The 13,844-nt window shown below is 40.0% G+C and overlaps 1 protein-coding gene across 4 annotated transcripts in view; it reads right to left on the bottom strand.

Annotated features, from left to right (window-relative positions):
- Positions 1-13,844, bottom strand: part of FAT3 (FAT atypical cadherin 3) — a gene marked incomplete at both ends in the record, with an annotated part of 305,089 nt that overhangs the window by 55,071 nt on the left and 236,174 nt on the right. For all 4 annotated transcript variants that reach the window (XM_084226346.1, XM_084226344.1, XM_084226345.1 and 1 more), the window contains 3 exons: positions 6,958-7,191; positions 8,017-8,170; positions 9,244-9,440. In XM_084226346.1, coding sequence (XP_084082472.1) covers positions 6,958-7,191; positions 8,017-8,170; positions 9,244-9,440 — 585 coding nt within the window. The remainder of the gene's footprint in view (positions 1-6,957; positions 7,192-8,016; positions 8,171-9,243; positions 9,441-13,844) is intronic.

Raw genomic sequence — 13,844 nt, forward strand, 5'->3', positions numbered from 1 at the left:
TTCAGGTCAGGATTGGCCAACACAAATTAAATAGAAAGAACTACTTACTTTTTCCAGTATTACTCTGGTTTACCCATCTCATTAGAATATTTGCCTCTTCACGCCAGTATGGAAGTGTAAATACCTTCAGCCTGTGGGTCACAGCTGCACCTCTGCAGTTCTGCTCCCAGGCAGTCACCACCCAGACAACACCAGTGCACTTGGATTTCTTGCCTAAACACGAGACGTCACATTTATCTTGATGACTTGCACTGGGTTTTTCCATACTACTTTTCCAGCTGTTAAATACCACAACTGCAGTTTTGACACAATCCAGGGTAACTCGCAGCACCACTCTGCTTTCTGACATTTAGCAATACAGTCCTTATGCCTATTTATGTATTCAGGAATGAAAATAGCTGTGCTGCACCCAGTTCCTTTCTTAACTTACCCCTCCAGTATAATGGTTACTACAAACTCCCCTGATAGCAGTTTGGTGTAGACCTTGTTTCCCTGGCTTACACATAAAAATATGGTGCAGTACAATGCCGTAAAACTCACTAAACCTAAGCCATAACACCCGTAATATTTATTTCAATATGGCCTCCTCACATGTTGCAGAAGGAAATGAGATTGGTTTGATGAATTCCAGTTCCTGAACACAGACTAGCTTTTAGTCATCTTGATACACACATCTCATTATTTTAATGCAAGGAGGGTTACTGCATTCCTCTGACTAGCCCTGAAGCTTTAAAAATATGGCCCTCTGAGGGGTTCAACAGGGTCATGCTGAATGTTTTGATAGAGGTTTTCAGAATCCCCGAATATCTTGTTTATTTACCTCCTAACAATAAGTCAAGCCTAAAGAGGCTATTTTTTTTTTTTTTGGCAATTTTTCAGGGGTCCAGTGTGCTGTATCTCTGCATTCCTATTAGTGTTTTTGCCTTTACTAGGAAGGCAAAATCTCGGTTTTCTCCTGAACAGCTCACGGAGTGAATTTGGACTTGCAAGTGTCTGTAGGACTGGCCAGACAACTGGGGAATACTGGGCATTGCCCCTCCACTCTCCTTATGAAAGACCGGACAGAAGTCTCACAGTAAAAACAACTTTCAGGAAGAAGGAGTTTAAGGATACATCATCAAGGACTATTACTATTCATTGAATAAGCTCTGAGGAACAGAGCCCAGAAGCAAATCAACCACCAAGCTACAGAGCAATGCTCGCTCATACCTTTTGTTTTGTGTTTCCTTTTCCCTTTTTTTTTCTTTTTCTTTTTGTTTGTTTTGTTTTGTCTTTTGGTTGATTGGTTGGTTTTTTCTTCCATGGCAGATTCCTGAAGTCTTCCTGAAAACAGCTCCAGTGACAGTGAACAGGCCTACCTACTTAAACTACACATCTTACTTATGCAGTGCTGTTTTGGATTGCTAGAGTAAAATGAATTAATAATTCATGTCTCTTTCATATCCTGCATTAGAGTCCTAACCTGGGTACTATTTTAAAAGTCTGTGAGGCAACGGTGTGGGTGAAGATATAGGAAGCACCATGTATATTTTAAAGAGAATGAGTCATCCTGTGTAAAGTATCTTGTAATATTTATTTTACAAAAACTCAAGACGATACCCAGAAATGCCATCTAGCTGGCCTCATTACCAAAGTTAACTACCTATTAGCTGTTGAGTTTTAGTACATCTTCTGTCCTATTATCTCTGTAATTCTTTGTATTCACGTTTCGATCCCTGCCTTCATCTTTTTCAGATGCTGAACACTCCACAAGTTTCCAGATCCATTTTAAGGGACATTCCCAACATTAACAAACACGAAAAGCAAAGGTTTGCTGTACACTGGTTTTGCCAGAAAATGCCCAAATCAGTACCTACTTCAGCATTTCTATTATTTTGTTACTCACCATTACATGTATTTCAGAGAGCTGCTCCCAAATCAAGCTGAGACTGTCTTACACTTCTCTCTGACCCTCCTGCAATCTCACCTGGCAGCACTTTTCACTTCCCTGAGCCCAGCTGTGAGGCAGCTGTGACTGCAACACGCTCAGCTGCCCTAATTCCTTCAAGAGCAAAGCCCACCATTGATGAGGCTGAAGTCTGTACTCTAGTTCCATGCGTGTATTCTTGAAAGTGGTGACCCATTGAAGAGCCTGAGTGATTTTTTGTCATGCTGGGCTCACCAAAATCCTGATGCCACTTTCTAAAAACCAGTGATAAACCTCAGAGAGCTATCTATATTCCTTGGTGGCTATTTTAGCAGACACTTTTATTGTTTTAATTATTTCTTCTTTTTTTTCTCATTGACACACAGAGAGGGCAGGAAGAAAAAGAAGATAAAATACACCTGCTTCCCCATCCTCTTGGAGGTAGGTACACACTAAACTGGACTGGCTGAAACCTGAAGGAGAAGTCATATTACCATTTATCCCTAGTAAAGAAATTTATTATTTCCTGTGCAGGTGCCTTGTAAGCAACACATAGTAAGGGTAAGGGTTTGGGCTTTTTTTGACAAAGGAAGTCTTTATTGAAAGATCAAAATCCGTGAGGTCAAACCTTGCAGGAAAAATATAATTTCTTGACACAGATTTCTTTGAAATCCAACATAAAATTTTCCATCAGAACCTGAAAGAAAATGGCACTCCTTCCCTCAGTTTACCAGTTTCCCTATCAATTCTTGTTGGAGAAGTTTGGGTTTAGGAAGCAGATGTCTCCTACTAAGAAGGTCAAATGACTTCCCCCAGAAGAGCTGAGTCTCTTCTGCTGCAGCTCTTCCACTTTGTGGGAAAAGGTGAATAATTAGCTCCACACGCCAAGAATCAGACTGATTACAGACTTGATTTATTTAAACTCTCCAGATTAAACATAAATGCACTAATCAGCTGACAACAGAATCCTTCTCATAAATCCTGGTCTAAATAATATTTAACTCGATAAAACAGGCTAAAGAACAGAATCAAATTCAACCACAATTAACCCATATAACCTGACTGTATAAACATATCTGTGGGAGGGTCTCAAATCTTATTCTGGCTTCCTGAATTAGGCTTTCAACACCCATATTTCCTCTCACATCCACCCAATTACCAAAGCATCAAATACTAGGAACAAAGAACAGAAATCCAGGCTCATCATTCAAATCTACTGACAAATCCACATTCATATCCAAAACTAGCTGGATTTTTTTTTTTCAGAGCTAGTGAATAAACCTTAGACCATTCTGCTTGTGAGGCTACAAGCCCTGCAGAACCTGGGACACATCCAAAAGGGTAACCTATGCACAAAAGTGAGAAAATACTTTGAATAAGGTAGCACACTGCCTATTGTTTTTCCAGGTTGCATTACTCAATGCTATTAAACCTTCTGTAAGATCTTTTTGTACGTACAACAGATCATGGTGAGGATGTTACACTTTTGTCTGTATCCACAATGCAGGTCTCTGGTCATTCCCAGAGGACCTCTGAGGTGCTCATGCTGCATAGCAGTCAATCCTTGGCAGACAGCACTCTCTGCCCTTGGAGCTAGCCAAAAGCCAACTGGACTGAGTCCTAGATAACCTGCTGTAGACATCCCTGCTTGTGCAGGATTGCTGGACAATATGCCTGCTATTCAGGGAAGAAGCAGATCAGTCTCATCAGTGACTGTGAGAAGCACTCAGATTTGCCTTCCCAAACCAAAACATGGATACCAGATGGCTCCTAGCAGCATGCATGTTACCACATCTCCTGTGGGATGCACTGGCATGGGCCCTGGGCTGGGGAAGGGCTGTGAGGTTGAGGGGCAGCTGAGCACAGAGCAGGGCAGTCTGCACGCTGCATGAACTCTGCAAACAAATAAAGGCCACTCCTGCCAATTTTTTACCTACATGGCTGTGTATTCCTGCACGTTGGCTGCATGCAATACACGGTGCTGCCTCAAAGATGGCCCAGTCCATCTGCACTGGCTGGTTGTGCAGGGGATGATCTGCCACAGCTTTAAACATCGCCTACTGGAGAGAGAGGCTGGAAGGCAGCAGTGGCAGGCAGGACAGAGCTATAGCTGACAAGGCTATTCCCATTGTGAGCCAAATTAGAATCTCATATTCATCATAAACCCAGAAAAAAATCAATTGGTCAGTGAAATGACTACACTGACTACAGATCTGGATGGCTGATGCCCCAGAAGTGATGAAGAAGACTACAGAAGGATAATGCACTGTTCATTTTTAGTACAATAAGTGCTTCTGCCTTTGGTAGACTATATCATTAATCATCATGGAAACGGGCCTGAGCAGGGAGGTCCTTCACAAAGCACAGCATCTGCAAGTGAGGCAGGATTTAACCATCACCTAAAGCGCTGCTGAGCCTGGATGATGCCCTCATTCATTCTTGTACTCTGTGAGCAAGGCCACAACACTCTGTGCATGCCAAAAACACAAGCAGCACTGGAAATGAGTATGTGCCTGCACCTCAGTTTTGGACTCCACATTTATTCTGAAGTTTGTGGCAAGTATGATGTTAAAACATTGATAAAGTCCTGTGTAAGTTTCCTCAGAGTTGCTGCCCCAGCATGACCCTGATTCCTTTGAAATAGGCTGATATTGCAGTTGTTGATGGGTTTGCACATGTAATTACACCTCAGCATTCATTCCAGCTCTTCTAGTGCCTTAATTTGAACAAAATGGAGTAATTTGGCACATTACTTTGGAGACAGTGGGAGGTGAAAAATTCACTGCTTTCTGTGAACCTCTTGAAAAAATGTGGAACCAGCATTTCACTTTCACTTCTTAGTTTGAACATTTCCAAACCTGTTGGTGGTGGGTAAGTCTCAAATACCATATTGTGGAAATACTAAAACTTTCCAATCACAGCAGTATAGGTGAAAGAATTGTTTTCAATTAAAACCACTAAAATATCCTAACAAATAGACTTATGTATATTCTCTCTCCTTCAGGAGATCATGTAATTTAAGATCCCCAGCTGTATATAGAGGTTATAGAAAATGAACTTGTGTGCTACTAAACAGTTAAAACTGTTTTCTTCTGTTGAATACTGTGAAGGAGGATCACAATTTTCCCTCAGTGTGTCCAGCTGGTACAGCTAGTTTCGAAGTATGTATCCAAATTATAAATATATTAAACAGCAATTTATGGTCCAGTCCTATAATTTCACAGAATATTATGAGATCAGGAACTTCAACAGATATCAAAGGCACAAGGCAGATATAACCCTATTTTTCTCGTAACTGGAAATTGTCTTAATTATCCAACAGTGTCTGAACACAGTATTCTCAGGATTCTGTTAAATCATGTTTACTTGTGGACCACAAAGGGACTTCTCTCAAGTCTTCTCTCAATGGCTTCAATGTTCATGCTCCTGCCCTTACAGTACATGGCCCTTCAAGCCCAAAGCAGAGCAGCAAATCCTAAGTCTGATCACAAGATTTTTCCTGAATGTTAAAAATTTATTTGTATGATGATTACTGCCTCTGCTGATGTTTTCAGGGTAACACATCAAAAAGCCTTAGAGGACTATCACAGCCCATCAGGAATATCAAAAATATATTTTTTCTCTCATGGAAACATTACACTACCTGAACTCATTCATTATCTAGCAAGAGGGAATCAGTGATTTTAGTAGGGACTAACAGAAGAGCAATTAGAACAAAATCCAATTTTAGGGACTTTTTAGTAATTTACTTATGATACACAGTATGGTTTGATTTTCAGGTCTAAGCATTAATGAAGTACAAAGCCCCTTCTCATTCACCATATCCATCCCTCCCTTTAACTTCTCTAGTTTCAGAAGGAAAGTACAGCAACTAGCTCACAGTTTGTGGGTTTTTTTCATTGTTAACCATCTTGTTATGTAAAGCTGGCGCTAGCAAGAACTTTTCTTGACAACTTTTTATTCTAATTGTGTCCCCTCTCTCCTTGAATGTCATCCCACATACAAGAAAAATGGCAATTAATACAACAGTGGAAAATAACAACACTGTCTCTTCAGATGGCTCAGTAGTTTACCACCAATAATTGGCTCTTCACTGCAGGACAATATCATAATTTTAATTGCTAGTTTTCAACCACAGCATATAATGTGGCTCTTCATAGATGCATTAATGAATGTTTGCTGCTCCTCTATGAATTCCTGTATATCTAAACTATCAGACTCACAAATAACTGAGACTTTCAGCATGCACTCTACTCAGCAAAATATTTTTTTTTCACTGAATGAGAGATCTGCTTTTTACATGAAACTACTCAGGCCACAGGTTATACAAAACACCTCCAAAACACAGGAAGAAAATAAAGAAAAAAACCAAAGTTATTTCAACTCAAGTGAATGATCTAAAATTTTTTCTAATAATCAGTAGGTTTTACCACTGTATTCTCCTTTAAATATTTATAATTGGGCCCACATTTCAAGGCTAAGGTACTCATATAATAAACTATTACACTTTCAAAGAGCGTGCAGTTAAGTAACCAGAACATTTATAGTGTACATTTACAGTGTACAATAGTTTTATGCTAAGGTAACCAGCTGGAACAAATGGAAGCTATTGCAGTATAAAACTCTAGAAAAGCTGTGATTAATCAGGTATAGGTCCCTGTGACATGTAACTATATTATTTGCATAAATAGAAGCATGGGTATTCAAAATTATGGCTCAAGAAAAGAGGTGAGACCACTGAAGGAAGAAAGTTGAAATTTAGCCCCAAAACCATCTTTCCCCCTAAACAGAGCTATTGCTGATCAAGAGAAGACTACATGTTTCTGTGGCTGCTGCAATGCCTTTCTGTTTGTAACACCATTATATCAAGATTAGACACAAGCATTTTGATGTAAAGAAAGTGAAGAGAAAGAAATGGGGAGGATTAAGAAGAAGGAAGAGGAGAAAATTAGGAAATTTAGCAACAGAAAAGCAAATCTCCACTGCAATTCCACCAACCCACAGAATTTTCATAAACACTTTTTTTTTTTTTTGCAATGTTATTCACTTACCAACATCAGGATCAGTTGCTTGGACTCTTGTTAACAAAGCTTTAGTGGCTGTGTTCTCGTAGACACAAGCAGTGTAGTGATCAGATGAAAACACTGGTGGATTATCATTAACATCTTCTAAAATCAGATGGATTTCTGACTGGCAAAACCTGCCACCACCATCAGTGGCTCGGGCAACCAAGTTGTACGCAGGGATTTTCTCTCGGTCAAGAGGGGCCAAAGATTTCAGCTCACCTGAAATTATTTAAAAGCAGAAGCCATCATTATTATTGTAGCAACATCACTAATTCTAGATAGCCTGAGTGTCTCAAAACCATGTATCCCAATGGAATAGGAAAGAGAAAACAAAACCAACACTGCTTATTCCAACAAACAGATTAAAAACTCACAGCAGTGTCACTTCCCCTTTCTCTTTACCCAAAAAAGTGAGGTGCCAATATGAGTGCAGGGATAACAAGCCATTCACGGTGACTTTAATAGCAGCCTACAGCTTTACCCATATGAACACCACCATGTTTTTCCAAGTCTTACTGTCACTCTCAAGATTTACAGACTCCTTAACACAGAAACATTTCCTTTTTAGCAGTACCTGTGGTGACATGACAAATTAAATTAAAAGAGGGTAGATATAAGGGAAGACATTTTTTATGGTTAGGATGATGAAACACTGGCACTGGCACAGCCCTAGAAACCTTAACTGGATGGGTCTCTGATCAACATGATCTATTTGAAGATGAATCTGCATATGGGTTTGGCCTAGATGAAATACAAAGTCATCTCCCAAAATATCCTGTGTTTCTATGAGAAATCTCTGATCTAACTTGAAGTCTGCAGGGAAACAAAAGGATGGATATCCACTGTTCTGGTTGTAACATCCAACCTGGCCAACAAAGATGTCCCTCCTTCTCCCTCCTGCCTCCACCATTCACATGGTCACCCACATCTGCCAGAACTGGAACAACTGGCTGATAGTCACGTGTAACCTAACTCTAATTAAGGAAACCAGTACCCAGATGTAGAGGGATAAGGCTACTCAGAAACGTTTGGTTGTCTTCTTACCGTTTTCTGGATCTAAGAAAAATTTATTGTTCCCCGAACCATAAAGAGAATAGCGAATTTCACCATTGGACCCAATGTCAGCATCTTTAGCGCTGATTTTGAGAATTACTTTGTTTGGTGGAATGTCTTCAGGAAACAATGCTGTGTATGCAACCTAGAGTCAAAAACAGACATATAAGTTATGCTGTAGCACTATTTTACAGTCTTTGAACAACCTTTTCTTAAAAACTATTTGTAGTGCATCTTTCTATACAGGAAACAATTTTCCTTTACACAACACATTCCTACAAATTCAAATCACTGTTAAGCTTTGAGGTGTCAGAGAAACAATGCCAAATTATGTCTGTGAATAGGGCTCATCTTAGGTGCTTAATGCAATACCATTTTGTATCTTCTGTTTATTCCATTGACACCTATGAAATGAAAATCTTGACGAGTGTGCTAACAGAAACAATTGTTTTTATCACCTCATCTAGCAGTTTTGAGGGAAATACAGATTGTGATTCCCCAGAGCAGTAGAGTGGTTCTTGCAATGAGACTAATCCAACAGTGAGTGATAATGTAACAATGGGAATTATATGAGTATGTGCATGCACACATAGACACATACATATATATATTTATAAATTTCCTGTGACTAGTACCATTAAGGAACTCTGGGTTTTATCATGTGTTTTCTTTCACACAGACCTTTCTAATGCCCTAACACCAGTTCCCCAGATTGCCTTTCCACAGAATACAAGACAGCTAGCACTCCAAACGCTGTGGTCAAGCCACAATACATGCATTCCCAACAAGAGGACAGCAAGCTCCATTCTTCTTTTCCACTGGATGTCTGGTATCTGGAAAGTTGAGGAAAGCTAGAGTTAAACTAGACTGATGACATTTCCACATGGGTTGTGAAGGGCGAGCTCATTCTTTTTGGCAGGGGAGGAGGAGCTGCCCAATGCCACCTCACAACGCATCATTTGCTGTAGAGCCAACTAAGGCCACTGTGTACAAGACTCCTTTCAAAGCTTTATGAGACCTTTATCCTTCAGTCTTGGCTTCACAAAAATGCTTTACCCTGCTTCTCTCCCAGATCACTGCAGATTCTTCAACTAAGTCCATCAGGATGAAAATCAGCATTGCCTATGAATACTTTGAATACTTACAAACAGCAAGAGACACCCATAGGGAAAGCACTGCTCTCAACACAGTGGCCACTTGCCAAGGGTGGTAACTCACCTGTTCACAAACTGGATTATTATCATTAACATCAGTGACAGTCACTTCCACAGCAGCCTGGGTCACAAAGAGGCCATCCGTGGCAGTGATGTTCAGATAGTAAATGTCTTGCTCTTCCCGATCCAGAGGCCTTTTAACATAAACTTTCCACTCATTCTGAACCAGTCCCAGAGCGAACTTCCCTTTGGGATTCCCTCCTGCAAAAAGACAAGCAACACACAATGAGCTGTGGTGTCCCTTCAGAGCTCCCGCCTGGTTTAAACACAGAGACACATCACTAAGCAGCCATCATTCCTTTCAGAGCTTTTGGTGCTTCCAAACTTGCAGACTCAGGAAATCTGTAAGGAAATCACACTCCCTGTGTTTATTGCCCCCTGAATGCCCTGTATGAAAGTGAACCGATAACTTTCAGTGGAGAAAACAGCCATTTAGCAGAGCTGAAGATGATCTCTCGTTCAGCTCTCCGTAAGGGTAATCAAATTCCAACTGTGAACAATCAATAGTCCTCTCGGGCTGGTACAATTGTCTTTGCACTTAGTCTCAGGAGAGGATGTAGTACACCGTAGCTCTTGTTACCAAGACAATTTCATTAGCTGTTGATTATGCAATCAAGGACTGGAAGTGGGTTCTATTAAGGAATCCTCTAATGAAAGCTTTATCATACAGCTGCGCCATTCTGCTGCTTATTAAAATTCTAGTTTTTAAAAAAGTTTACACGACACAGGAAGACACATTAGTATTAAATAGTCCTAACATGAGGTCATTTGAGGAACAGTTGGGAGATAAGCAGTACAAATAGATCAAATGTATCCGAGAGTGAAAGCTGGTGAAAAGTGTGCAGGAGATAAAGCAGAAGAGTTTTTTACCATGCCATAAAACTGACACTGAACCTGGCAATGTTGCTCTTCCACATCATCAAATTGCCTGGTGACAAAAAGAGGTTGGGAGAGGGAAAGTTTTGGTCCACATCATCCTCAGGAGGAAGGGAAGGGAAGGGAAGGGAAGGGAAGGGAAGGGAAGGGAAGGGAAGGGAAGGGAAGGGAAGGGAAGGGAAGGGAAGGGAAGGGAAGGGAAGGGAAGGGAAGGGAAGGGAAGGGAAGGGAAGGGAAGGGAAGGGAAGGGAAGGGAAGGGAAGGGAAGGGAAGGGAAGGGAAGGGAAGGGAAGGGAAGGGAAGGGAAGGGAAGGGAAGGGAAGGGAAGGGAAGGGAAGGGAAAGGGGAAGGGGAAGGGAAGGGAAGGACATGTCACATACAGAAGTGTGCAATAATTCAGGTGGGCACCATCGTTAATGTTTCTACCAGTTATTCAGTTATTTACTCTTTTATCTGAAATGGTAAAGCCTCCTGACTGGTCCATGAAGAAATCATCTTCAATCATCTTTTTGTGTGTCTGATCCAAACCTCCTGTCAGACCAGACAGTAAAATCAATTAAACCAATGTTATGACTTTACTTTGCTAGTCAGCTAAGCCCCATACAGCTGCTTGCTCATTCCCTCCCTGGTGGGAATGGGAGGAGAATCTGAAGGGTAAATGCAAGAAAACTCATGGGTTGAGACAAAGACAGCTTAACAGGTAAAGCAAAAGCTCTGTAAAAGCATATCTTCTTTTTCTTTTGCAAAAGCATAAGCAAAATAAAAAAGAATTAATGGCAAGGGTTCAGCCATCTCCAGAAAAGCAGGGCTTTGTCACCCTGACAGTTACTTGTGAAGATAAATGCCATTAACTCTGAACATCTCCCCCCTTCCTCCTTCTTCCCTCAGCTTTTAATATGCTGAGCATGCTGCCCTATAGAGTGGAATACCCCTGGGGTCAGTTGGGTCAGCTGTCCCAGCTGTGTCTCCTCCCAACTCCTTGTGCACTCCCACTCTCCTCACTGGTGGTTTGCCTGAGCACTAGAAAAGGCCTTGACTCTGTGTAAACTCTGCTCAGCAGTAACTAAAACATCCTTGTGACATCACAAATCCAAATCACAGCTCCACAGCAGATTCTTCTTAGAAAATTAATTCTACCCTAGCCAAAGCCAGTAAAGCCAACTACCCAGTCTTCTGTGCCCAGCTTGGTCTGTAAAAATGTATCTGCACATTTAATAATTTAGGAGAGAGCACTACACTCACAGCAAACTCATGTGCTACAGAAACTGAGTGAGGAAATATTAAAAAGCATCATGATGCTCCACTGGCTGAACTATAATTGCAGCCAACCCACTACTAGCTCTCTGCCCACCACATTAAGCTTTCTCCCATGGTCTCCCTGCAGGAACTCAGTCTTAGAACTACTTTCCATGTTGCTCATGTTTAAAAGTGCTATAAAACTATAAAGGGAATGCTTATTCTTTCTTGAAACATGTTCAAGAATGTCAAACATGCTAGTGGGCATTTGCTTACAAATTAATCAGGGTTCTGACATGTGTCATGGGATATGTACAAGCTGAATGGAAAGACCAGGTTCTTAAACCTTCCCCTCTAGTACTTCCACTGAATGATTGCATAAGTAAGTATTAAAAACAAATTTTAAAAAAATCAAGGCTGAATTTATTTGTGTTGACTGTGTTATCAGGCAATTAGTGTCTCTGATATGTTGCTTCTGCTGTCACAATTCTGTCAGTTCTCAGGGACCTTTTTGTCAAAATAACAACACAAGGAGGTCTGAACTTGAAGTTGAGCTTGAAACCAATCAAAAAAGTCAAATGTCCATTCCATACCTTCTTTCTACATCAAAAAGCAGGAAAGAGGTCACAGGCTGTAATTTATGCCTTCTTCACTAGCTACCAATGACAAGATAGACTGGTTTCTATTTAATATGAAAACTAAGTCAGTTGAGTCAGGCTGAGCAAATCTTTCTTGTTAACAGTCACCATTTGTGCTAGCTGTGACTGTGCCAAAAAAAGCAAGTTGTAATGAATAGGATTTCCAGAAAATTAGTCAGATAGGCACTATAATGATAAAAGGCTTTTGAATCATACAGAGCACTAAAGTGATGTATCAAATACAGATATTTTCTGTTGACAGAAAACCACCCTTTTTGATCACAAAACTAAGCAGTTTTCCCATTGATTTCTGTGATAGTCTGGAATAATCACCATTGTTTAATCTGTTGTCTCATATAAACACACATTTCTCATAAAGAGGGTTACACAGAGTGTTCATGTGTACTACTGGCCAGATCTGAATACAATCCAAGGAAATGGGAATCTGTCCACTGACTTGAGCCTGAATGTGACTTCAAAGAAGGCAGACCCCTGCTGATTGACATTAAATTCCTTCTATTCAATTCAACACCAGCATTAAAAAAAAGCTTAACTCTCCTTTATAAAAGGCTGTAATCTTGTCATAGTGAGTTTAATGTTGTAAACCATTAATAAAAGTAGTCTTAAATATTCTTATTTTGCTTCATGATATTAATCAAGGCTTTCCTGCATATTAGTCCTTTTGTAAAAGGAAATTATTAACTGTCCTGACCAACTAGGAAGCAATATACTCAAGGTACGGGCATCCCATTGCTAAGAAAAGAGGAAAGGTAAAATCTAATTAAAATCAGCTGGTGGCCTTTATGGTTAGCAGAAACACTACCTTGGAGCAATTTTAAAATCACTGTTGCTTTGTTGCTAATGGAATGGCTTTTAAATCATACCTAGGAATTTGGGGAATATGTATAAAAAATGGTCCTTGGGATCTCTTTTCCCCCTTTTTACTCCACTAGAAAAGAATCAATCTGAACGACCATGAAACCTGTGCAACAAAAAGGAATAGTGGTTTATCTGCATGTCTTTTATATGAGCACGTTTTTTTTTTTTGCTTTTCAGGACTGGCTCTATACTTCACTAAGGGAAGGCAGAAGTGGACTATAAAGTGTAAGAGATATAATGAGATATAAAACTAAAACACCACCAAGAAAATATTCCTAAAAATGGAAAGGCAAAAAAATCCACACTGTGGCCCAGGAAACCATTTCTTAGTACTTATACATATGTCTTGATGCAGATCTCATTCTGCAGTGATTAATTAACTTTTTCACTAATATATGCAAGCAGATTCAGTTTCCTAGGGGCATTCTAATTAATTAGTTTTTCACTCTGAATAATGTAGCTTTTCTAAACGGAAGCCTCCTGACTACATGTATTAATGGATTCTTTAAAATCTTTTGGCAGTTTTCTTATGTTCTACTTTGAATGTCACAACAGTGAAGTGCTAGCTACAAAAAACACTCCAGTAACTTTTTAGAAAGGCTTTGAGGCTAAAGGAATCAGCAGTATCTTTTATCTTTTGTTACTTGAAGTTTAAATAATGCTCTCCCTCCCTCCCTAGTCAGCAAATACTACAAAGCCAAATCAAGCTCAAGTTGAAGTAAAGAAAGAAAACAGCCAGATACAAATGAAATGCAGAGACACAGTGATCCAAAATAAACAAATCCTGACACACATCATTACTAAAGCACACACAGAGGCCATTATAGCAACTAAAAGGGAATGGAAAACTAGAAGCCAACAGTATCAGTTTTCACTACAATGTCCCCATCTGGGAGGGGGAACTGAATATTTACTAACTTATTTATTTAGCTTCTGTCTTACATTTATGCATTTATTTAAGCACTTTCAATTCCCA

The sequence above is a fragment of the Fringilla coelebs genome, assembly GCF_963513975.1.
Source record: "Fringilla coelebs genome assembly, chromosome: 2".
Classification (NCBI taxonomy): domain Eukaryota; kingdom Metazoa; phylum Chordata; class Aves; order Passeriformes; family Fringillidae; genus Fringilla; species Fringilla coelebs.